Source organism: Nelumbo nucifera, chromosome 1 (assembly GCF_055504915.1).
Source record: "Nelumbo nucifera cultivar China Antique chromosome 1, China Antique-T2T, whole genome shotgun sequence".
NCBI classification, from domain to species: Eukaryota; Viridiplantae; Streptophyta; class Magnoliopsida; order Proteales; family Nelumbonaceae; genus Nelumbo; species Nelumbo nucifera.
In genome coordinates this window covers 131,330,871-131,356,758 of record NC_142649.1, presented here as the reverse complement: position 1 = coordinate 131,356,758, position 25,888 = coordinate 131,330,871, and the positions used below count along the sequence as shown (strand labels likewise).

The 25,888-nt window shown below is 33.7% G+C and overlaps 2 protein-coding genes across 2 annotated transcripts in view; both read right to left on the bottom strand.

Moving 5' to 3' along the window:
- Window positions 1–9,517: 9,517 nt before the first annotated feature.
- On the bottom strand, window positions 9,518–13,828 carry PRPS20 (chloroplast 30S ribosomal protein S20). Its single transcript, XM_010274061.3, has 3 exons — window positions 13,535–13,828; window positions 13,194–13,360; window positions 9,518–9,934 (listed from the first exon to the last, which is right to left on the bottom strand). Exons 1-3 carry the CDS (start codon window positions 13,686–13,688, stop codon window positions 9,707–9,709), a joined length of 549 nt encoding a protein of 182 aa, XP_010272363.1. The 5' UTR covers window positions 13,689–13,828; the 3' UTR covers window positions 9,518–9,706.
- Window positions 13,829–20,693: 6,865 nt separating this feature from the next.
- LOC104608165 (ARM repeat superfamily protein) overlaps window positions 20,694–25,888 on the bottom strand; it is a 98,680-nt gene continuing 93,485 nt past the window's right edge. The window contains exons 17-19 of the mRNA XM_010274060.3: window positions 25,479–25,593; window positions 21,382–21,482; window positions 20,694–21,199 (exon numbers count right to left, since the gene is read on the bottom strand). Coding sequence (XP_010272362.1) covers window positions 21,113–21,199; window positions 21,382–21,482; window positions 25,479–25,593 — 303 coding nt within the window. The 3' untranslated portion in view covers window positions 20,694–21,112. The remainder of the gene's footprint in view (window positions 21,200–21,381; window positions 21,483–25,478; window positions 25,594–25,888) is intronic.

Sequence of the window (25,888 nt, the reverse complement as noted above, 5' to 3'; positions counted from 1 at the left end):
CGAAATGGCATTCAAGGGAAGGTATCCTTGAATTGCCACCCTACCATCCATTTATGTGGCAATATCTCTCTCCACCACATACAATGAAAACTATTATTTTGTCGGGTACAAATGCAATACATGATACAGTTCAATTGACATGGACAAGCTTGCCAATTAACAAGAGACGAGCCTCAAAACGTAGTGTAGACTTGTGAAGATTACACTTAAGGTCCCCCTTTGTGAGGGCTGAAGAGCTGCAGTTTCTGGCTTTCCAAAGTGAGCCCCACACGGACAGCTTAGGTCTAGTAGTGCTTCAAAGCAGCCGAACCAATTTAGTTTAGCTGACTCTTCATCTCCCCCCCCCCCAAATGGGCCCTCAGTTTTTCTCTAACCTGGAGCTTTGAGGGCAATTTGTCTAATTTCTAACATCTTCTTCCAACGAAAGCTCCTGGAAAAATGACATCCTGCAACAAAAAGGAAGAGACTATCATCATTTCATTGTTTCATTTATTAATATTTACACTTTATGGGGAGTAATTAGGTTTTTATTCCCCATCTCCCCTGAAGTGGATGATAAGCTCTCTATCCCCCAACCTCATCACATGGTTATGATTAGGTTAAGGATGTAAACAGATCGGATTGGATTCGAATTAGGATATATCTAAACCCGATCTGATATTATATATCCGAGATTCGATATGATCTCATAAATGGTGATTTGAATTTGAATTCATTAAGGATGTTGGATATTAATATGTATGTATAAATTGTATCAGATTGGATAAGGAATGATCTGAATCCAATCAAATTTTCAATCAGATCCAATTACCGGTCCATTTTTCAATCAAATCCAATTATCCAATATAACCCAAGAATCTGATAAAGGATTATTCAAGTCCAACAAAAATAGGATCGGATCAGAACAAACCTTAATTTGGGCCTATAAATATATGAATCGTGGTAGCAAGGCTCAAAGTACAAATACAACATAGCCGATATGGGCTGATATACACCCACTAATTAATGCAGACCAATATGACCGATATGCATCTAAGTACAAAATTCTGTTAATACTAGTAAAAAATTTGTAAGAAAAAATTACTTGCATATTAACTTCACTTAATTTTTGGGTTTTACTATTCATATGTATAACATATTATTCAATTTGAGGTGATGCACCGAGGATCATGCATATAATTTTATAATAGTGGATTTATGTATATTTGGATTCATACATAAGCATTTTACATAAACTAGATTAAGGAGAGTACAAATTCATAAGTGTAGAAATCATAATGGATTCAAAGTTTCAAACTAAGTGATCTAGTATCAGGACTTCGCTGCCCCATTATAAGTAAGTTATGGGTGGATTGTGTTTGTCCATACAAGCCCAATAGGGTTTTACGTATCGGACACGGTGTAGATTTTTATTCTCTAATCTCTAACACATACAAGCTATTAAAGCATATGTTTCTTATGCCTTTATCCCTCATGTATGATTAATTCTATTGTAGAATTTGTATGTATGTAAGATTTATGTGGATGCATTGTACATGTCATATCCATACATACATACATATATATACATATTGGTGAATTATAAATAGAAAAGGCTTAATTTGCCTACATATTGCCTACACATGGACCTACCTGCATTAATCACCAATGTGAACAAAATTATTTCGACAGTAACATGTCTGTCAAATACTAATGTGAACGAAATAATTTTGTATTGAAATTTCCCAAACTGAATGAGAATGGGACTGCATGAAGAAGGGATGGATGACTCATTTGAGTTGCTGCTTTGATTTCCCATGTGCTACAAGTTTGTGCCAGTAGGTTCATGAGTATGACTTGCCTCGTCTGAACAAGTCTTAACATGAATTTGGAATGTCGCAGCTGAGTGGTTGCACAAATTTGTACATGAAATAGCGAGAGGGAGAAAAAGGATTTCAATTCATGAGAAGCAACAAATGTGGTGGGGCAAGGGTGGATGCAAAGGACAATGCACATGTGTTTAACCTAGATTTTTTCGCCAATGTCATAGTAACTGAAACGGTCACTCAACATCACTCTGAATATAGAGCATGGTTTTCAAAATCGGATTAGATCGGACGGTCAGACCGGAAAAACCGGGAACCGGTCCGTTTTCTTCCAAAACCGTTGATTTTGGTCAGAAAATCGTTGAACCAGCTGGTTAAACTGTTTGAACCGTTCGAACGGTTTTAACTGTTTTTCAATTTTTTATTTTTTTATTTTTTTTTTGTCAGAATGAGCCGGTCATTCAGATAGAACAGTCGGACCGTTCGAACTGGTAACCGGACCCCTGACCGGTTCGATCACCGGTTCATTTTTAGAAACCATGATACAGAGAGCATGTTTTTCATGGTAAAGATTAATGGACCTTATGTAATGTGTAATACTTAATAGTTAGTACCAAAAGAAAAAATTAGAGCTATTTTCATCAATTTGACAATTTCAGTATTCAAAGTGGTCCACATGGCAAAAAGTTCCTTACAATCAGGGATGGCATATATACATCGAGGGGCAGCTTTAGTTGCAAGGACATTAGTACCTGTTTGAGTTGCTCTTCTGCTTTCATGAATTTTGAGGTATGAAAAGCAGTTGACAGTCCGTTCCTTCCTCATTTCCAGATGCATTCATTGATAAGCATTTTAGACCTTATTTGTTTTTCGGAAAACTATTTATCTGGGTAAATGCAGTATTTGGATAAGTTTTTTCAGGGAAATACTTACTTGGATAAGTATATTTATTTATGTTCTTTTATTTCTCATATAAATAAGACAATGACCATTTTAGTCATAAAAATGTATTATTAAAAAGGGTATTTTTGTCTCATTCAAGTATCGACAACTTTCTCCTTAGGTGGGAAAGTTATTTACCCACCTAGGAGATGGGTATCACTTACCCGGATAAGTGATACTTAGGAAAATAAACTTTCCCAGGTCCCCACATAAATCTGAAAAAAGAACATGAAATTCTTGGTCAATGAGATTTTAGTTTCCATTTACCAACTTTCTCCCTCTCAAAATCTGAAAACGAACACTCCCTTACAGTAATTTCTCCAGGAGATGGGGTTTCTACGGGCTACAGCTTAGGTTAAACCATCTCAAATGAAAACAAAAAAAAAAAAAAATTTGGGTCTTTTTAAATTGTAGGTACAACCAATCTGTATGGGTGGATGATAAGTTTACACCTCCTTGTTATTGTGAAAAGTATTAAATGTTTGGCCCACCATGAAAATGAAAAACTGATTGTTCCTGCAATTTAACTGGAGCCAAAGTCTCCTCAAATGGGTCTTTACATGGCGTTTTCCAAATGCAAAACTTGGACTCTTGGAGCAAGAATTGATTCGGTGCCCATTGGGGAGGGCTGAGTTTCTGAGTCTGGCTTTCTTAAGTGCGCCCCACTTGGACAGTTTGGGAAAAGCATACATAAACTGAAACCGTGTACGGTTTGGGATAAGCTTCTGGGTTTATGCTTTTGAAGCCAAAGGGCTTAAAAGCGTTTTAACTTGAGAGTATAATTAATATTTTCTAAAAGCAACTCTTACTAAAAGCTAATGAAAACATTTATCTGGCTCAATATGTTTTCTAGAATCCAAAGTTGAAGAGCAAAAGCTTGTTCAAATGAAGCTTTCCATGTTGCTTTCTACAACCAGAGCATGGGAATTATGAGGGATGAAGATGCAATATATGATGGAGAGAGGTTGGGACCAAGTTGCATGATAGCAGCTAGCTTTGGGCCTTGGTTAAAGTCTTTGTGTGGTGAGTCACATCAATATATATGAGCATGTGTAAAAGAGGCAATTAGGGGCGGCTCATGCATTGAAATTTCACATATGTTTTTGGACCTATTCTTATCTTCCTCTTTTATTCTTTTGGGCTTGAGGGGGTTGTCTAAAATATTCAAACTTCCTATTTGAGAAACAAAGAGACTAGACCTCCCATTCTCATTTATCGATAAGGGTGCATCAGAAAACTGACCATGACAAGTTAGAAAGCGAAGGCTGTTAAAGGGGGTAGGGTGACCAATATGTTTGCTTTTGTTCTATGAAGCCAGGACAATTGTCAATTGCTAAGTAGAGCTGTCAATGTGGTTTCAAAAATAAAGAAATAAAAATAAAGCTGTCAATGGTTTAGAAAAAAAAAAAACTAGAGCTGTTCGAAACAGGGTTAATCAGTCCTGGATCAATTATTTATCAGTTTCATAAGATAGACCTAGAAAAGATCCGAAAAGATTAAAAACGCTAAATTTTGGGAATCTTCAAATGAAGATTTCTGGTCTTTCTGTGTGATAGATTGCTTTTAAATGCATTTTTAAAAGTCTGATAGACCGAGCTGCTTATCAAATGGCCATTGTCTTTAAAGACAAGACCCCTAAAACTCAATATGTCTTTTGGCCATTTGGGCTGCTGGAAGATCTTTCTAAAAAGACTTGCCAAACAGAACCAGTCTAACCCGATTAGACCCAATTATACTTACAATCTGTAATTACCTATGGCAATAACAACTTAAAACTTTACTTTTGATAATATAAATATAATACTAATAATGAAAGTAAAATAGTGAACTATCTATATATGTTGATAAAACAAGTGTTTTATAATTATATACTCTCTATTATATTTATCCTTTTAGACAAAATATAAAAAAAAATTACAAGGAAAAACCAGGAGAGCCTTATACAATTATTAACTATATAATCAGTTTGGTTCTTAATTGATTCAGAACAGCAAGAATTGGTCATAATCCAATTATTAATCAGGACAAAATCATAGAACCAGAGCCAACATAATTGGTTCAGTCAGTTCAGTTCTATCAGGCAGACCCGACCTATTGACAGCCTTATCACTAACACCTACATGTGATTGTTTCTAGCCCTGCCTGCAAATTTTAAGGCCGGATCTGCCTATTTAGGGCCCAAATGCCCAGCCCATTTTGAGTTTTCGTTTAGGGGCCAATGGGCCAAGGCCCAAGCCAGGAATTTTCACTTGTAAATAGCAAAGTAGAGGTACTTTTTTTTTAATAAAGTGGAGTTATGTTTGAGCAAATTAATAGCAATAAAGATGTTAACAAAGATTACTTGATACCCATGGATGGTGGATTGGATGAAATGGGAACCACAATTTGGGCGCCATTTGATAACAGTTGAAGTAGCTGAACTGAAAATCTTGTTATTTTATCTTTTAATAAAATTTTAAGTGGATCATTAGCTGAAGCTGAAGTTGGGTAGATCTTTATACTTTTGAATACTTTATTGTTTAATCATTTTTATCCAATAAAAGGGAAAGCAAAAAAAAAAAAAGTATTCAGTTTAATAACTTCAGCCGTTATCAAACAACCCCCTTATGTCCTCTGATTGCCTGTAAATTGATTAGGAAAATGAGTACTAGAAAGTGATAGAAATTAACTGAATACAATGGCTGTTCAGTGGGCAATGCCAGTTATAAATGCATAGAGCCCACAATCATTCTATGTCTCACTTAACATTTATGATTGGCATGAGACGTTATCATTAATTCCACAGCCCACTAAACATCATTTTGTTCAGCTAATCCAAATTAAAAATGATAACACTCTCTAATTTTTATAAATCATTTTTCAAATAGTGATTGGTCCTCTTGATACATATATTGCAACTTTGGGATAAATCAGGAATATGAGTCAATTTCTCATGGAATATCATTTTCCAATAGTTATCACTGATTTTTCTTTACTTTTATATGCAGCTGGACAATCTCAATCTAGAATTAGAATTGTGGACAAATGGGAACCAAAGCCTTAATAATCTTCAGCATGTTTCATTATCATAATTATGAATAAAGTGAAGTATCAATTGCAAAAGAATAAATACATAGAAACAAATATGAAAAGGGAAGATGATAAGATATTAGAACTTAAAAGTATCGTCAGTTAGTCTATTTGGCAAACATACACCATGGATGATAGATCACTTGGTTGACTGCTTTTTAGTTAGTTGGGGGTGCAAGTTCACAACCCGATTTGAAGATTTTGCACTGCATCAGTTTTGGGTTTTTGGGCTAGGCCCATTCCAATTTTAACAAAATCTAACCCAAGTCCAACCAAATTGCACCTCCTACCAGTTATTTGTGTATATTTTCAATGGGTCAAGTGATCCGACCATTGGATTGACCCAATTAATCGTGACATCATCTTTGTTTTCTTCTCTCTCTCGTGCACGTATTTTTGGAAGTATCATTACGTGTTTGGTATTTATTGCATATGAGGCAAAATGAAACAATTGTTTGATTTCATCATTTATCAAATAAATAGTAAAAAATTGAAACACTTTGATTTTTGTGCATGGGGCATTTGGGAAAACGCCAAATTCTTGTTTCCCCCAACGTCCCAGTGTTTCTTGAAACCAAATGTGGATGTGTCACACTTTAATGGGTATTAATCTGAGGTGGACAATAAAAAACGTTTAAAGTGAAGCCCAACCAAACAACAAAAACAGAAAACGTTTAAAGTAAAAAACGTATAAAGTGAAAAAACACAAATAAACGGTCACCCATAAACGTAAACGAGACCAAACACCCTCTATATTATATGGTTGGATTTTATTTAATTTTTATATTATATAGTAATTAAACCAAGAACTACCCTTATCAGGCAAAATCCCTGGCCTATTCAATGCAATGTTTAATTTCCAAGGTTGCTGGCACAAGGATGCAGGTACAATATTAAGTTGCCAAGATGTCAAATAGTACCGAGTGAGTCTGTGAAACAAGAAATTCCATCTTCATGGGACCCTACTGCTCTTTCTGGGTAAGATTTTCCAGTAAAAGGTTGATATCATATAGACAGATACTTCCCTTTACCTATATCTTCCACAGTTCATTTCAAACATTACTGGCTAATACTTTCTTATTATGCAGCAAGGTTTCCACAATTCGTATGGTCCCTTTACCCATAGCCAGCAAGGTTTTATACATAGGCATCAGGTATGATATAAAGGGAACCATACAAAACTGAAACTTATGTGGTAGATTTAAATGCTCATCACCCACTCACACACCCTACCTGCATATGCAGTGATATCAATTTTGAACATCTATTGCTTGCCAAATGTTGATGCATAAAAAAGAAACAGGTTGGTTCTTTACATAGTACTATAGCTGAAAGAATAATATAAGTTGAAGATTTTTCCTCAAGTAAATATGGATATGCATGGCTCTGTCTGTATTGATTTATTGTATTTCTTATTTTCCAAACAAAAATAGTGCTCTCTTTATATTTTCCGGTAGTTTTATTTTTCTTGTACTTTTTCTTTATTTTTTTTCATGGGTCTCTTAACCAACGTGACCATGGAAAGATTCTTAGTATATTTTGAACATGACACAGATTCTATGGATGTTTGTTTGTTTGTTTTTTTTTTTTTTTTTTAAAAAAAAAAGGCATGCTTTTTTAGTTTTCCTTCCATAACATGATTCTTATAGGTTTATATTGAAAAATATGCTACTCATATTGTTGTTGGGGTGAAGATGGGAGGTCTTAGACTCCTAAGGGGACCTCCTGGCCTACAGAGGCCCAGAGGATGGACCATAATTTGCAAAGATCAATACTACCTTCTCTCTCTCACACACACATACACATTTTTTTTGTGTTTTATTATTTTCTGGAGTGAGGGATTGGAATGAGCTTCAGACAAATAAAAAACGTTGTAGACCTGATTAGATGTATATAAATTAAAGGGAAAATTCTCAATTAGTACCCTGTACTTTGGGTCTGGTGCCACTTTAGTCATCAAACTTTAAATCGTGACAATTTAGTACCCGAATGTTCAAAATATGCCAATTTAGTACATACCGTTAATCAGCCATTAAGTGAACCAGAGATTTGTTGAGATCAAACCCGAAAAATTGTTGGCATTAAGGTCAAGCATCTTGAGAGATCTCAGCTGGCCAATCTCCAATGAACCAGAGATTTGCAGACCCAACAGGTTCAGAGAGATCACATTCTGTTTCAGACTTTCAGGCCATCACATTGAATCCCATGCCAGTTACATGGAGTGGAATCGTTTGAATTCCAGCTCAACTTGATTGAGGGAGGTACAACCAAGTCTTTCAATAGTGAAAGTTGAGATTCTCCATCAAAGCTCAACCCAGCAGCAGTATGAAGCAAAGCAAAGTACAAGCACAAGCACAGGAAGTCTCTAAAAACACTACCCATTACATTTACACCATAACAAATCAAAAGACTATATTTGGAGGGAATATGGCTATGCTCACCTTTACCGAAGAACTCTTGCACAAGCACAAAACTTTGTTATCTCTTTCTTTTTGCTATTCGCCAAAAGAACTAACCCGTGACTCAACTTTCAAGTTTCAACATACTGAAACAGACTATAAATACTTCACAGGGTCAAGCCATTTCCTGGGTTATGCCATCTTCCTGAGTTTGTCAGTAGACGGACACCTAATGGCATGTGACAACGGTGTCAACATGTCATGGATACACATGAACAATGTCTTATTTCTGTATAAGAAGATGATGAGCAGTGTTTTAAAGGGTAATTTTGTCATTTTCAAAATATTTAATTTGCACATGTCATCACATGATACATATAACTGACAGTCCATTGATGGTAGGTACTAGATTGACACATTTTGAAAGTTGAATTGCCACGTCTTAAAAGTTCAGAGACCAAAGTGGCACTAGGACCAAAGTACAGGGTACCAATCGGGAATTTTCCCTAAATTTAAATTCCTGCCAATTTCAAGGGAGTGCCATTCACCGGGGAATTCTTTCTGAAACATCAGATGATGTCAACTGCTCAGTGAATCAACTTCACTTCTGTAGACTCGCTTATGTATTTCAAACCATTAAACATGATAAAATACAAGTTCTGTAGTTTCAACCATAGTACTGCCACATTCATAGATTGATTCTATGCATGTTTCAATTCCTTGACCAAGGCAAGGCCGCAAGGGGAGCTGGTCAAAGCCTTCAGTCGGTAGCATCAGAAGTTTCTTGCTCTTGCTGATCTTTTAGGACAAGAGTTTCAACGTCCAAATAAATTATAATTTACATATTCTGTAATTAATAAAATAAATTCCAAATAACTTGCATCAGACTTGAATCCATGACCCTTTTGTGAAAATGTAATACCTACTAAACTGACCTTGCTAACAAACATAAATCTGATCATATGGTAACATATTAGGTGGATCCAAATTTGATCAAATTATATATGGACCTGACTTTTGAGATCCAAATCCATCTTAACCTCGAATTCATTTTTGGGCAATTGGATATATCATTGACAACCTGAATTCCAACTGACCACACATGAAGGGGCTTCTAGGTAAGGAAGATTTGGCATAGGCAGACATATAGGGACTCCACCCCATGGTCACTCAGTGTCTCTCCAAAAACAGAGGCACGAGATTAAATCAGTGTAATTGCAGGCTCTCCGTGGTAAGGTCAGTGGATTTCTCATGAACTCTGCTCTATCCCCACCCCTTAATCCCCCTGTAATGTGTAATATGTAATACCAAAAATATATAATAATTAAGAGACAAAAGAAACAATATATCATTTTCTGAATGGAATAAAGAGATACAGTGCACTAACAAAAATGAAATAGGTGTCTCCTCAGCATAAAAGGAAAAAAGAAACAATTGCTTTCTTTTAACCATGCTACTCTCACCTGGCAAGATACCAATCGCCAGGTTTGGTTAGGCAGTTACAGCAGGAGGGGTATACCACCCATGGTGGATCTCCACAGCCTTCTTTCTTCTGGCAAGCCGAGATTTCCTGCGGGCTCCAGTGTTTCTGTGCAGTGTTCCCACCTTGACTGCCTTATCAATGACTGAGTAAGCTTCAGCTATCAACTTTTCAATTGGAAGAATTTCCTCAGTTTGAGCATCAGCTTTCTTCCTAAGCACATCTAGTGCTTCCAAAACCTGTAATAGATGTCATGAATCACATGTCAACCATTTTTTTATGCGCACATGTCAATCATTTTTTTTATTGCGCACATGTCAAGCATTCAACATCCATATTTATCTTTTATTGCATTTAATGACTTGGTTGATCCAATTTTCTTTTTCCTTACTTCCTATCATTTCTTTAGGCATTTAAGCCTCTTCCTTTTTTCTTAAAGCTGTTACTGTTAGCCCTCTGAATCAGAGAAGAAGGATAACTAGTACAAAAACACTTGGTTCTACCCAACCATGTCCAATAATGAGCTCAAATACATTCTTGAATACAAAAAAGAAGAGATGGAAACAAACCTACTCAAAAAACTACATAATTTCAAACTTACAGTAAATACATAGAAAACGCACATGGTTCAGTTTCCATGTACTTAATCACTAACAGTTCCACCGTGCATTAAGCTGAAAATATTGCTTGTTAACTAGAAGATCTACTAGTTTTTTTTTCCCTGTACACATGAATGAGTGTCCATGCACTTAGACCATAAATATAAGGTATGATACTTTCATCTACAAGACTACAACCACTGCAGACATGAAAAGACAATTTCATAAGCTCAGATATTTCACCATTACAAATTTATGACTTCATGGGAATATGATAAATTGCAATATTATGGACTTTTTTTAGTCTGTTCAAAATTATGGGCTTAAATGAGTGAAATGAAAAATTGCAAATGCATTGTAAGAACTGAATATTAAAAAGTTGATTATAGAAGGTGATTCTGAAATTGTGGTGAATTGACAAATAGAGGACAGTTCTAAGCTCTGGAAATACAACAATGAAAAGAGTAAGTTCAAGTGGTTCACCAAGGACGTGGAAATACATTGTACATGGATAAAGAGAATTGCAAATGCATTGGCAGATGGTCTAGCTAAACAAGGGGTAAACAGAAATACTATGTTCTGGGCTGCTTTGTATTTGTAATTGTAATTGCTTCATGGTCAGAATGTACCTTGGGTAGTTGGGAGTTAAGATTCTTTAGCTCCCTCCTCTGTAACTCTGATAATCTCAATCTTTATTAATAAAAGTTCATTATTATTGATCAAAAAATAAAATAAAATGAGTGAAATGAAAAATTACCAAAAAAAATGAGTAAAATGAAAACATATTCCTCTGTAGTAAGATACTCTTAGTCTCCTACAATTAGACTAAATCTAGATGCATTACAAGATATGAAGTCTCTATCTTTGGTAGCTGAATAAAGTTGTATCTTTGTATATGCTATAACCCAAATCCTTTCTTCAAGGACAAAAAATATTCATCTTCCTGGTTAAGGACAAATGGTATAATGGTAATAAATCAAAACTTTAAGAACTCTTGTACAACATATATAACCAAAAGAACTGCATAAATCATACTTGAACAGTAGTCATATACTCCTTTACCATTTGGTGGATAACTTGCATTCTGACATGCAACCCTCATGATGGAGCTCAAGACTCCTTATGCATATTAAGTCACTATTTTTATTTGCAATATGTTATAGATAAAAGGCCATCACCAAATATTGGCCCCAGCTATCAGCTAAGAATTTGTGGTATGTAACAATCTCAGATTTACCAAAGCATGTCACCTCATAGGAAATTGATGGATATTTCTGGATTTCATTTTTTAAGCATGTCCTTTTATGTAGATATCATTAATGCCTACAATGGAAACAAAGATGATGAGAAGATTCAATGAACTGACATATTAAATCTTCTCCTTGCATTCTTCTGCACCAACGACTCATTCTCATCAAATTTTCACAAACATCAAACAGAACATATCTCTCAACCCTGAACAAACACAAATTTAAGATCCAACCAGCTTGCACTGCAAGAAAATCCAATAATGATGCATCTTTTCTTTCCCTAAGAAGATAACCAAGTTGCCATGTATCAGTATATTAGGATAGTAGCCCAATAGTCAAATAAGAAGTAAAATATAAGACCTGTACAACAATCAGATGAAACAAGATAAAAATAACATGGTGCAGGAGGTTGTGAGAGTCAACTTGCCTTCTCCTTGGCCTCCAGATCTATGACTTCCCTATAACCCCCCAGTATGGTTTGACAAGTCTCCAAATAACTAGAACATGAACACAAGGCCACTTTGGCACATATGTTGCACCAAAGTCTAAGGATCATCTATACATTGTCCTCATCCTAATAGTCGTTGAATATGCTATATATATGGACCATAATCTTCAGTATATCAGGCATAAGGTGGTGTCCGATAACTTATGAAACAGGTACTTAAAGTAGATTGCTAAAAAGACACCAAATTTATTTCCCACATTCTTCTTTTAATGCCTGCTTTAGCAGCTATCAAACACCACCGAAGTACAGTAGAGAAAAGGATGGTTAACTGGATGAATTGTAAGACTAGAAGGACCAAGTCTGAAATTAATACACTTATAAGAATCTAGGAGCAGCTCCCATGGATGCAAAATGAGGGAAAGTAAACTAAGATATCCTTCTTAACCTAAATGCACAGCTGGGTTGGATCCCTAGGGAGCTAAACACTGATGCGGATGGTCTAGCAAAAGCTGGTGTTTACAGAGATGTCTTGTTCAGTGATAGTTCTCTTCCTACTTAACTCTTGAGTTGTAATTTCTGTGTACATCTTCTTATGTACCCGCTTTTTTTCTTTTTTTCTGTAATAAAGTTACCATCTTTTTCAAAAAAAAAAAAAAGAGGGAAAGTAAACTAAGATATTTAAGTCATGCGCTAACTAAGTATTGTAGTAATAAGGAGTAATCTGATAAAAGTTAATGGTTTTAGATGAGCCAGAGGAAAGAAATGATGATCTGAGAACTTGCAACTAGGCATAGGATACAGCCCTTGGTAAAGTGAAATGGCACAACAAGATTTGTGTAGCTGCTGCACTTAACAAGATTTTGATCATCCACACTTTTTTTTTTTTTTTTGATAAATTTTGATCATCCGCACTTCAACTAACACTTTGTGGACATAATTGCCACTCCAAGTCTGTGGTAAGTGGTATTTACTAGACACCAGAGCAAGGATCAAAATACTCGAGCAAGGGTTATTGTTGTGGAACTATCTAAACACTCTTTGAAGGACAATTCTCTGAAGAAACATGAAAAACTACAACATACTTTCATGAAATTCGACAAAGAAAAGTAGCTAAAAGGATGGATAAATGCAAAAATATCTTCGCAAAAATTGATAGTCAGAGGAAACTCATCAATTGAACATCAATATGTGAAAAAGGTACCTTCTTCATCCGAGTCTTAACCTCGGATTTCCGTGCTTTGTTATAGATGCGCCTTTTCTCAGCTTGGCGAGCTCTCTTCGCAGCGGAATCAGCTTTTTTCTTCGGAGATGCTTCGCAAACAACAGACCTACGGGTTTGCCTCTCGATAGGCTTCACTGTAAAACTCCCTGAAAGAGGTAAACTCACAGTTTCAAAGTTCAATTCGTCAGCGAGCAAAGCAGAAGAGATACCCATAAACCAGTGAGTAACACAATGGAGGAGAAAACCAGAGAGGAAACAATAGGAAATAAAGGAGGTGAGTTGATAAGAATAGACGAAAAGAATGTTGTATCTATTTGTACCTTTACAGAAGGCATTCTTTGAGAGATTTGTGGAGAAGCTGAGGGACCTGAAAGGTGCTGGATTTGCCTGGATAAGAGAAGAAGTAGTGATGGAAAATTTTCTGGGCTTGCAAGGAAGAACCACGCAAGAAGAGATGCAGTGAAGAACACCCATTTCTTTTCACTCTCTGTCTCCCTCAGACTCAGAGTCGGACCTTCTAACTATTTTCTTTGTTGCTTTATCTCCCTATCCGGATAGAAAAGGGTGGGAAGAGAAGAGCTCAGTCTCCCAGAAACGTCAGCATACTCTCTTTTGCACTTTTGCCCTTCAGTTATAAGTTTATCCTTTTTAAAAACCGACCGATTTTATTAAATAAGAGAGTAAAGTATAAAAACCTCTCCTAAAATTTTTGACAATCATAATAACATACCTCAGGTTTTACTTTTAGCCTTGGTAGTTCGCGGCTGGTTTTAGCCTTTTAGGGTTTTATTCATAGAATTTGTTCCTTTTTTTATTTTCCCCTTAAAAAAAGAATGAAATATGTTTTTTAAAAATTTGATTTTTAATAATGATAATATATAATTTAAATTTTATATTATTTTGATTGATTAAATTGAGTAATTTAATATGTATATTATCATAATATATTAATATATGATTCAAAATTTGTTATTATAATTTAAATTTTGTAAATATTACCATTTACATTATTTATTATATACATTCAAATATTAAAAATGAACTTAATTGTCAATTGAGACCATGGCTTTTGAACCATGAGTCTTAGGTTCAAATTTTCACATCTTTAAAAATGTTTTAGGAGTTATTTCAAGACAACTTCGGTTCATTGGTCACTTTGGATAGGGTAAACCCCTAGACCCTGTAATCGGCCTTGGTGGGGGTTGGTTCCAAGAATTTGGAACCAAACCCTACCCTATAACAGATTGGGTAGGGTCAGTTCCATTTGGTTCCAAGTAGAACCTACCCATTAGCTTACCCTAGAAAAGAGTACAAATATGTACATGGGGTAAATTGTTGAGGTCTCTCATCTAGTTTGGTAATTACAATCACCTCCCCTTAACTTTTTAATATAGTTGCAAGTGGACCCCCTTTGTTAGAATCCTATAAAAAGAGGCATGAAAATATCCGAAATACCCATGCAGTTGCAAATTTGTCATGCATATTAATTGCTCAAAGATAAAACAAAGGATTGAAATATCAATATGATACTAGCGATAGGGGGATAACAATAATATGCCTAATGCACCCACTCTTAAGTCATGAAGTTATCCCAACACTTATGTGAATGTGTAAAATAAAATAACCTTTATTATTATTGTCGAAAGGCAATCCAAATACATATTAAATATTTATGTTTAACAACTCCAAATAAGAATAAAAAAATAATATTCAAAATTAGAATTTTATAAAATGTGGAATAAATAATATATCAAATCCACATTTGTTTCAAAAGATTATTTCAATTTCAAGAAATTTATACAAATATAATATTAATAATAGAATAAATATTTTAATACTTAAAATTTATAGCTTTGCACATGCCTTAGTCTACTAATATACATCCGTATCAAAAAAATATTTTTAACTTTAGAAAAATTATAAAAATAAAAATATTAATAATAGAATAATTATTTTAGTACCTAAAATTTATAAATTTGAAAAGACTATGTATTTTAAAATTTTATATAATTTTTAAATTATTAATTAATATTTTAATTTACATTTAATTACAACATGTTTATTATTTGCAAAAATAAAAATTGTTTATAAAATCTTCAAGAAGATAAAATTAAATTGAATCTATCAAATCTACTAATCTACGTTTATATAAAAAAAGATTTTTTATTTTAAAAATTTATAGAAATAAAAATATTAATAATGAAATAATCATTTTAGTAGTTAAAAATTGTGAATTTGAATATGATATGTATCTTAAAATTTTTAATATATTTGATATAATTTAGGTTGAGATTATATATTTTATAAATATTAATTGATATTTTGATTGATATTTAATAATTTAATATTCAGTTGACTTCTTTGTTAATGTAAAAATATTAAAATAGAGAATAACTGATATAATAATTAAAATATAGTAGGATCATATGTTTTACATTTTGGATCCTTGATTGATACATTATCAATAAAATTTTTTGGTATCTATGCATCATATTACATTAATTGTAATATATTCTTTCATATACATCATTAAAATATATTATATATATACATTATTTGTTGTTATTTCACCTTAAATTTAATATTATTAATATATTTATGAATTTTTTATATGTTTTCCTATCATATTCAAGCATTTCCATATTTGTCATCCGTATCTATGCATTTCCAAAGCGTATCCATATTTGCATTCGCATCCAAGCTATCTAATATGATACCCGATACTAATACTTTAATCCTTGGGTAAAACTACAATTTTAAATTCTTTCTTTTTTTGTTGTTTATAAAGTTTGTATTGTTTTGTTTTCTTGTAGAAACTAACCTCAATTGTAACTGCATAGGTATTTTGGACATTTATGTGCTTCTAGCCAAAAGATTCCAATAGAGGAGGTCTACTTTGCAACTGTGTTAGAAAGTTTAGGGGAGGTAATTGCAATTACCAAACTTCAGGGAAGATTTCAACAATGGTCATAAACTTCAAGGGAGGTTTCAACAATTTACCCTAAAAATCTATATCTATACTATTATAAAAAGTATGAATAAGGGTGCGAAACTTTTCTTGACTAAAATGCCCACATTTGTTATTTAGTCCACCTCTAATTATGAATGTTGAAAATGTAATTTCAATTAATGATTTTCACTTCATTTAATCCCCTCTCATTACCTCTTGTATTTAAGGTATTAACTCTCATTCTCTCTTATTAAATTCTATATTTAATTTATTTTTCACCAATATATGCTACTAATTAGATCTATGTCCAAAACTTTTAACAATATAAACCCATATATTTTAAAAATTACTCAAAAACAAAACCATTCTTTACCCAAATGATGACTAAGCAATTCAACCATCCGAGTCAAGTTGGTCAATCCATGAAGTCATAGTTAGATAATAGAGTTTTTAAATAGAAATAAATATAAAAAACTACAAAAATGTAGAAAAAATAGACACATTTATGATATTTTTATTAACCAAATTAAAAAAATAAGTGTAATAAATAAGAATTATTTTTATTGATGATGAAAATGAAATACATAATCTAAAACTAACAAAAAATGAAATTATTTTCCTTTTTAGAGGAGATTAATAGTTCAACTTTCAGGTCAAATTTGCCAACCTTTATGTCATAATTAAATAATAAAAATTAATAAAATATAAAAAACATAAAAATAAAAAATACATAAATTAAAAAAAAACATTTGGGCACATGTACAATATCATATATTTATTATGTTAAACAAAAGAATAAGTGTACATAACAGTATTATTTTTACACACATAGAAATAAAAAATATAGAAAAAAAACTGAACACATCTATAACTCCATATTTACACTACTATTAAAAAATTGAATAAGATTGTGGAGTTTTCTTTTGACTAAAATACTCATTTTTCAAATTTAATCCCTATTTAATTGTGAGGTTTAAAATGTAGTTTGAACAACAATTTTCACTTAATTCAAATTTCTCTCTTTAAATCTTTTTTTTTTTGATAAATGAACAAAAAAAATACACTAAGAAGATAAAACATTACAAAAAGAAGACCACCAAGTAGGTAGGCTATCAATGATACCAAAACTTTGCAGCCCAATATGAAGTGCTACATAATCAGATCTAGAATTCCCACGTGCAAAGTATGTGCATACTTACTAGCGATATAAAATACAAGGTTTTACACTCTACAATAAAATTTGTATTTGTACTTCTAGACTAAGCCTTACAAAAATCTCTCTTATAGCTTCACAAAAACCTGCAATTACCTCTCATCCATCTTAGTTCCAGTAATGGAGACTTCAAAGTCACTAAATTACCCTTACAAATTATTAAAGCATCTTTTAAAATAAAGTAAAATACCAGATTTACCCTTCCAGACTTCACTAGACCTAATGTTTTTATAGAGTGAAATTATTATTTTTTCAATCTGATTAAAGGATTTTTAATTAAAATTGAAAAATTCTTTTAAGGGGTATTGTAGTAAACTTTTAAAATTAAATGTCAGAGGTTTTTATGAATGCGAGAAACCTCAGTAGAGGTTTTCATATTTTATCCTAAAAAAACAAGGATATTAAGGTGCTGTTTGTAATATTGTAAAGGCTAAAGTTTTTACATTCCAAAATTTCTAGTAACAAGTTCTGCAAAATATTTTAACACAAAATCTGGGTAAAGTATTTTGGAATTTATCAGCTGAAATTAGGGTCTGGTTCACTAGGCACTGGATCTTTGGCCCTTTCGGGTGGTGGGCTTGGAATGCCGATTTTTTACCCTGGCACTGGGCCCAAACCTAAAATTCAGGCCTATTTATTGGATGGGTCGAACCAACGACTAGGAAATCGGGTAATATTGAGATTTTGTTTTAGTAACAGTAGCCGTCTACAATTTTGAATTTTTGATGTTTTAACTTTAGAGCATGCCCACAATAAAAGGGGCTTAATTAGGATGAGTCAAGCTTTTTTAGTACATGCCAACATATCCATAGTGGAAAAAGGGAAGGGAGGCAAGGATCCTTACGTTGAGACGATCTAAACCAAATAGGGTTGGGTTGCTTCCAACCTAATACAAAGTCAAATTGGGTTAGGATTAGGGTTAGGGTTAATGCCTAGGGTAACCCGAGCCAAATTAAATCCAATGTATTACACTTAGGGTCTGTTTGATTTTTGGGAATTAGAGTGTGATTGAAATTGGAAGGGTTTATTTCATTTTAATCGTTTGGTTGGGTGAAAGCAAAATCTTATTCTTATTCTTAGGCCCCATTCACTTTTTGGTAAGTTACTTACTCGAGTAAATGCAATAATTACATGGGTAAGTTTTTCCTGGAAAACACTTACCAAACACTTACCCAGGTAAGTGCATTTATCCATGTTCTTTTATTTCTCAGGTAAATAAGGCAATGAACATTTTAGCCATAGAAATCCATTATTAAAAGGGACATTTTTATCCTACTCAAGTGTTAGAAACTTTCCCCTTATGTGGGAAAGTTATTTACTCACCTAGGAGATGGGTATCACTTTTCTGCAGGAAAATAAACTTTCTCTTGTCCCCACATAAAGTTGAAAAAAGAACATGAGATTCTTGGAAGAACACCCCCTTAATGGAATGGCATTCCCCCATTTGAGAGAATAATTATTTCTTCACCCTCCATTAGGAATGAGAATCACATTACAATCAATTTCGTTTCCAATTCTTGTATGAGCCAAATAGGTGGGGGAATGAGAATAGCGTGGAAGCTGGAAGGAGAGAGAGGATGATGATAAAGGTAATTCATTGTAACATATCATTAGAAAAAATCTATAATGCACGAAAAATATGATAAAGAGAGAGCTTTGACCAATCAAAAACCCTCGTGAACTTGATATCTTTTCATTATTTTCACAAGTAAATACTTACATGAATTTATTACTGTATATTCACACGAAATTTGATAACAAACCAAACCCAACCCAATCTCAGTGGGTTAATAACACTAGTTGAAGATTGAGCTGGATCATGGTTAAATAGAGATTTTGGCACATCATTTATTAGGTTGGGCTAGGGTCAACCTCAACCTGAACAGCTGAGCCAACCCGGCCTTATTTGCTCTCCAGGGATGATCATGGGCATGAGTGAATGATGTACTCGAGTATTAGTGTTTGGTTCCATTGCATGTGTGTGTGCTTTTTTTTTTTTTTAATGGCACCTTGTTTTTTTTTTTTTTGTAAATTTTGAGAAAATGTTAATGCATGGTGATGTTTGATTCCCATTGCCGTTTTCTGAAAAAACGATGTTATCATTAGGAGATGTTTCCAATTCACAAAAACCTACTATTCTTATGCAAAAAATACCACTTATTTTGTTGCTATATGTAGATCTTTGTGAATATATATATAATTTCTTCAATTTTATGTGATTTTATTCTATAAGTTGAGCATGTTGTAGAGTTAAGACAAATCTAACATGGTTCATAATTTCATACATCAATATATTCAAATATCATGTGAACAATTTAATTTGTTTTTTTTTATTTTTATTTTTAGATTATAAATATTTATTTATTTCTCTAATTTTTTGCTATGTTCTAAATTCTAATAATAAATATTTATAGTAAAAATGTAGATGATCTATTATGTCCATAAATCCATTCAATTTTTCTGTTACATATTTACTTAGTCTTAATTTTAATTTAATTTTTAGAATAAAACATGTAAAATAATTATTTGAATAAAAATAAACAATTATTTATTTTTAGAAAATTAGAATGAAACATGCAAAATAATTACTTTGATCTATCATGTCCATAAGTCCATTCAATTTTAGAAAATTAGAATGAAAGTTAAAAAATCAGAATTAGATAGTATATTTCTATTCCCGTATATTGATTATAATATATATTTTTTTTCATAAAACCCACTAAAATGTTCTATTTTTATGCATAAATAACTCATTTATATCTTATATTTAGTGATATTGATGTTTATTTATGATTTATTGGAATATTTATAGCATTTTCATGTATTCCCACGTGTATCTTAATTTTTCATCTGTATCCAAGGCATATCCCAATAAGTCTCTTAAATTTGCCTTTTCAATATGCATAACATTTTCGATACTTTGAACCTTGCTTCATGGGACACTATTAGCCTGCAAAAATAGGCTCTTCTAACCATTGATCTCCTTCCATTATTAATTTTTTTTTCTTTTTTTTTTTTGGGGGGGGGGGGGGGGGAAGGTGGGGTAACACCGAATGCATCATTCCTTTTCTTGATAAAAAATTAGAAACTAGTAATTGAACCTATACAAGAATGTCAAACGTGAGCAATAGATTGTCATAACCTAATAATCCAGCAAATTGAATGGGTTAATTTGCTTAAATGAACATCCGCAGCTTTTAGTGTGGGAACTCCAGAATGGTGAATAAAATGCCAGTAAGGGACTAGAAGATGTGCACCGAAAATTCTAGATAAAACTCTGACATGAAGACCTAGGAAAAAGTGATAACAGGGTGGATTCAATATGACAACGGCACCTGAAACAATTTTCATTTTGCTCCAAAGCGACAACAGCCAACTTCTACTGTAAACTGTATCACATTTCTCAAAGGATTGGGTAAGAATAACAGCATTCAGGCATAACAGAACGACCGGGTAACCAGTTCCTCACCTGAACCAAGCAGCTAGTTTCTCCAGTTCGTGATAATAGGTATGTTCCATGGCCCATCTTTTCCAAACAGGCCACAAACCAGACTACAAGATAACATGGAAAAGATTTCATAAACAGTATTTCGAGTTACTAGTTTCGTTTTAACTATATTAAAGTTGACAACCCAACAAGATTACAGTAATATGTACAACAGACACCAATTTTTTGCCCCTTCGAATCAAATCCCTGTTAAATCTATTTTATAACTCAAAATTTCCGATGGTGATCTAAAATCTCTCAGCTGTAACGACAACAAGCTGAGCTTCAGCACGCTCTAAAGCAAGATAAGGACCTCTCCTAACAGCTTCCTGCAACTGAGGACGAGAAAATTTCTGATTAGATATGTCAAATATGTTTAACTGATTAGCTCTAAATACACCTCAACACCCCCCCCCAAAAAAAAAAAAAAGGAAAACAAAAATACTTCTTTCTTTTTCCATACCATAATAAATTAATAATCATGCTGCCTTTTATTATCCATAAAATTAAACCACACCTTTGAAGCTATTCCTGCAAGCACAGGATCACTGACAAGCTTATTTGCAGTCGATAGATATTTGTGAATCGCCCTGCAACAATTATACCGAGCTTCCATACCTGAAAAATTCACTAAATTTACTAAGAAGGAAAAGGAAACTTGTTCTGAATCTTTACAGGAAGAAAAGGGTAAAAGGAACAAGAAAAGAAAGATTAATATATTTTCCGCTTTCAAAAGGTAAAAAAAAAGAGAAGATTATTCTCAATTATTGGTTGAAAAGTTGCACTAAATACATGAGGACAAAGAATCAAAACAAACTTCCATAAATAGAAGACAAAAATGGATCTGAATATTCCAAGGTGAAAAATCAAGGATACCACCTAACAGATACCAGGGGAAGGGAAAGCACTTCATGTCATGCAGATCCCATATGAAAATAAAAGAGGGGAAAAAGGATGAAACCAGTGTTTTAAAAGGCGTGGGAGCCGTACGCCTGGATATTGGGTAATGCATAACAGTTAAATGCATCATATATTGTTGGATCATTATTAAAACATCTTTCCTATATTGGGTAATGACCTTTTTTGTCTCATCTGTATATTATATTTCCGACTTCATCCAATTACAGTTTTGGTTATAAGAGTATTGTGTTCATCAATAAAAAAGAAACAGGTCTTGCCTTCTATAGAATTGTGACCTTTCAGTTATTTTGATTACTGATACAGAATTTCCATCACATAGGGTTTACTGAGAAACGCAGTATACTGGAACCTCCTTGATCATCATATCTTCCATACTAGGAGTAGTATGTCATCCATCTAACATGACATCAAACCCCCAGATTCTGAAGGTTCAAATTTTGGATTGAAGATGGAAGGATCTAACTGTATTTGGGGTTTGCTTTTTCTGCTATCTCTTGCAGCAACAAGCTATTTGAGTCAACTCAACTAAGCCTTGTCACAACTACATGGGGCCAACTACAAGAATAATGTACCTCCATTCCACTCTGTTCAGTCATCAGTGTTATATCCACTGTTAAATTATAGGCGTCAATGAATTGAACTAATGTAGGGCTAATGTTCTTTGTTTATATATTCATTCATTCTTTCTTCTTCTTCAACTACTATATTTATTTATCAGTTGTGTTGGGCTAATGCTTCTACAGCAACATGCCTCAAAATGAGTAGTATTCTAAGTAAACACAAATCATTTCATTTAACATTTCTCCCTGTGATTTTATAATATATTAAGACCAATGATACTGAGACGTGTTTCCAACTCTACTCCACATGATTTTAAACACACAAGGATGTATCTTAAATCATTTTTTAGAGGAGGTTGTGAGTTGCTCAGACATATTCATAAATAGCAGGTATTAACTTTATTGTCACTATAATGTCATAACATGCTATTTTTCCACTCATAATAACATTGTTGTAATCATTGAGAAATTCATCAATTATGATATAACCAGAAATATGCTAACAAAAAAGAAAAATATGTATATGACACTAGTCACTAAATTAACACCCTTATCAAAAATTATCTTGTAGAAATTATAGCATAGAATAGATATTTGGGGGTTATGGCTTCTTATAATGTACCAAATGTAAGGATGAAGATCATCACAAGAAGAGAGAACATAGCATCTGACAGGTTATGAAGCATGGAATCTGGAATCACATTCTAGATGATCTTTCAGTTTAACTTCAGCCTCAATTTTATATGCCAAAACATGTCTAAATGTCTTGATTATTAACTTGTGTTGTTAGAAAGCTTATCTAGACATGATTTGAACAAATTTTAGCCACTTTATGGGCATGACACAGGTTTGTTACAGAAACCTTTGTTTTAGGGAAGTTTCTAGTCATTTTTAAGTTTTTACTTAAGTTAGATGAACAATTGAATTAATGTTATTTTGATCAATAACAATGAATTTTATTCATGACTGATAAGTTCAGAATTACAAAGGAGGGAGCTAAAAATTCTTAACTCCCTACTATCTAAACTACATCCAGACCATGAAACAATTACAAAACAGCCCAAAAGATAGTGTTTCTATTCACCCCCTGCCTAGCTAGCCCGTCTGCCAATGCATTTGCACTTCTTTTTATCCAACACTGAATTTCCATGTCCTTAGTGAGCCACTTGAACTTCCTCTTTTCGTTGTTGTATTTCCAGAGCATAGAACAGTCCTCTTTTAGCCAATTCACCACTATTTCAGAATCACCTTCTATGATCAATTTTTTAATATGCATTTCCTTGACCTTTTGTATCCCTTCAAGAGCTCCTAAGATCTCAGCCCTCAGGGAATCACCCACCCCAATTGGACCAAAAAAAAAAAAAGCTAATAGATTCCCTTTTTCGTCTCTTAGCACTCCCCCTATTCCAGAGGGCCCTCGATTGCCCATGCTGCTGCCATCAAAATTCAGTTTGGTAAACCCATGAGGTGGAGGTGTCCAGCAAGAACTTGAAGTCTTCTTAGCTAGAATTGAATCCGTAATCTCCTTCCAATGTCTTTTCATCTCATCAACTGAGAACACTGTAAACAAGTCCAAAGTTTTCAGCCAATGTATCACCCTTATTTGTATAGTCTCCAGGATTACTTCCAAGCTTCTCTCCTTATCTAAGAATGTCCTTGAATTTCTCTCCTCCCAAACAGTCCAACATACTGCAGCCCTTACACATCTCCACATGATCTTGGCCCTTTTGGTTTGCCCATTGGGCATGGAAGTGAATAAGCTTTGCACATTTAGAGGGGGAGTCCACCTGCACCCAAACAAAGAAGTAAACCATTCCCAAATAACTTTAACAAACTGACAAGAAATTAGTAAATGGTATCCAGACTCACCATTGGATTTGCAAAGAATACACCAGTGAGGGGACAAACAACTATTGGGTCTTTTTCTTTGAAGTAGATCTCCTGTATTAATTTTTTCTAGGAAGGCTTCCCAACAGAACTCCCAACCTTTGGAGGTATAGGTTGACACCACACTTCTTTAACAGGGAATGACAGTCCAACAGGAGAAGAAGGTAAAAGGGCCTTAAAGAAAGAGGCACAAGTGTAAGCACCCGATGGAGTGAGTGTCCAAATTCTATTGTCTGTCTTTGATGGCTCCAAGAAAACCCCTTCAAGGGAGGATAATAATGCTGAGATATTATCTAACTCTGTATCCCCGACATCCCTTCTTAAACCCAGATTCCAGCTGAAGCCGGATAAGTTGGCCTTTAGGATTCTATTTTCTTCTACATTGATCTTATAAGACCAAGTAAACAGTGTTATTATTGACTGAAAATTCTGTCTTTGTCCCCCTTTTTCCATTTTATCTTTTTTTTTTTTTTAATTTTTATAACTCGTGTGCTTGGATTAGCACATTGTAAAAGGTTCCTTTCTGATTTTTCCTCTGATAAACCTAGGTTTCAAAAGTGTAAATAGTTCAACATAAACAGAATAAATTTTTCCTGCTATGACACTATTATCACTTGCGCATATTAGGACTGATGTGGGCAGAAGATATCAATATAAGGTACTTTACATGGTGGGTTAAGAATTAACCATGCTTCTTCAGAGAATAAATTCTTGTGCATGAAATCACCATCATTTGCAGCTTATCGTCACTAAGTACTCGGGTAATTTTCCCAGAGAAAGGCTTCCTCTGAAAAGAGTGCAGATTGATCTTCTGCTAAGATCCCTTTTCCCAATTCATCAAAGTGATGTTTGCTGACTTACTGAACAGCACTTTGTCCCATGCAAGGGAATTCTTGGAACAGATTTGTGGATGCTTGCCTAGGATGCTCACGGTCTAGGTTGGCTAGAGGGCTCAAAGAGATCCTAGAATATTCTATTAAGCAAGTAATATTACTTGGATACTAATCCCTTCTCTTTTATATTAGTCAACAAAAGGACAATTGCATAGTAATCATAGCAAAAGTAGTTCAGTGGTCTAGCTACATGGAGAACAAGAAACAATTTTATTTATATACTTCTGCTTCTCAATGCAACAATAACAAGTATATATGTACGTAAGCAAATGAACTGGAACACAACATGCAACAATAAATTCTCATGCACACAAAGAAGTGATGCCGGGATAAAACAATGAAGAGAAGCGAACCCTTTTTCTTAGTCTCAATATGTGGATCAATCACTATTTTAATTATCTCTTGTTTTGAGCAAATCTCAATCAAGCACCATGACCGAGCCACCAGTCCGGTTATCAACCTATAAGCCTGCAAATGTTAGAAAATATGAACCTCACATAAAATTAGCGTAATAGAATATTATCTAGCAAGAATGTGAACTAAGGAGATATGGCTGCTTTAGTCAGTAAGGTCATGCCCTCATCATTTCAGATTTTATGGTCAATTTATAATTAACTAGTTTGATATGTGCCATTTGTTCAACCAACCAACTGTAAATTCTAAATGACTTGATAGCCATTAAATTTTTTTCCACTTAACGCACTCTTATGTTGATAGGCTTAAGTGTCAAATGTTCGAAATGAAATGTATCACCTTTCAATAA

Coding starts and splice junctions, on each gene's coding strand:
- PRPS20 (XM_010274061.3), bottom strand. CDS start 13,688: ATGGGTGTTCTTCACTGCATCTCTTCTTGCGTGGTTCTTCCTTGCAAG. Junction 13,361..13,534: donor AAAGAATGCCTTCTGTAAAG/GTACAAATAGAT, acceptor TACCTCTTTCAG/GGAGTTTTACAGTGAAGCCT. Junction 9,935..13,193: donor TTAAGACTCGGATGAAGAAG/GTACCTTTTTCA, acceptor CATCTATTACAG/GTTTTGGAAGCACTAGATGT.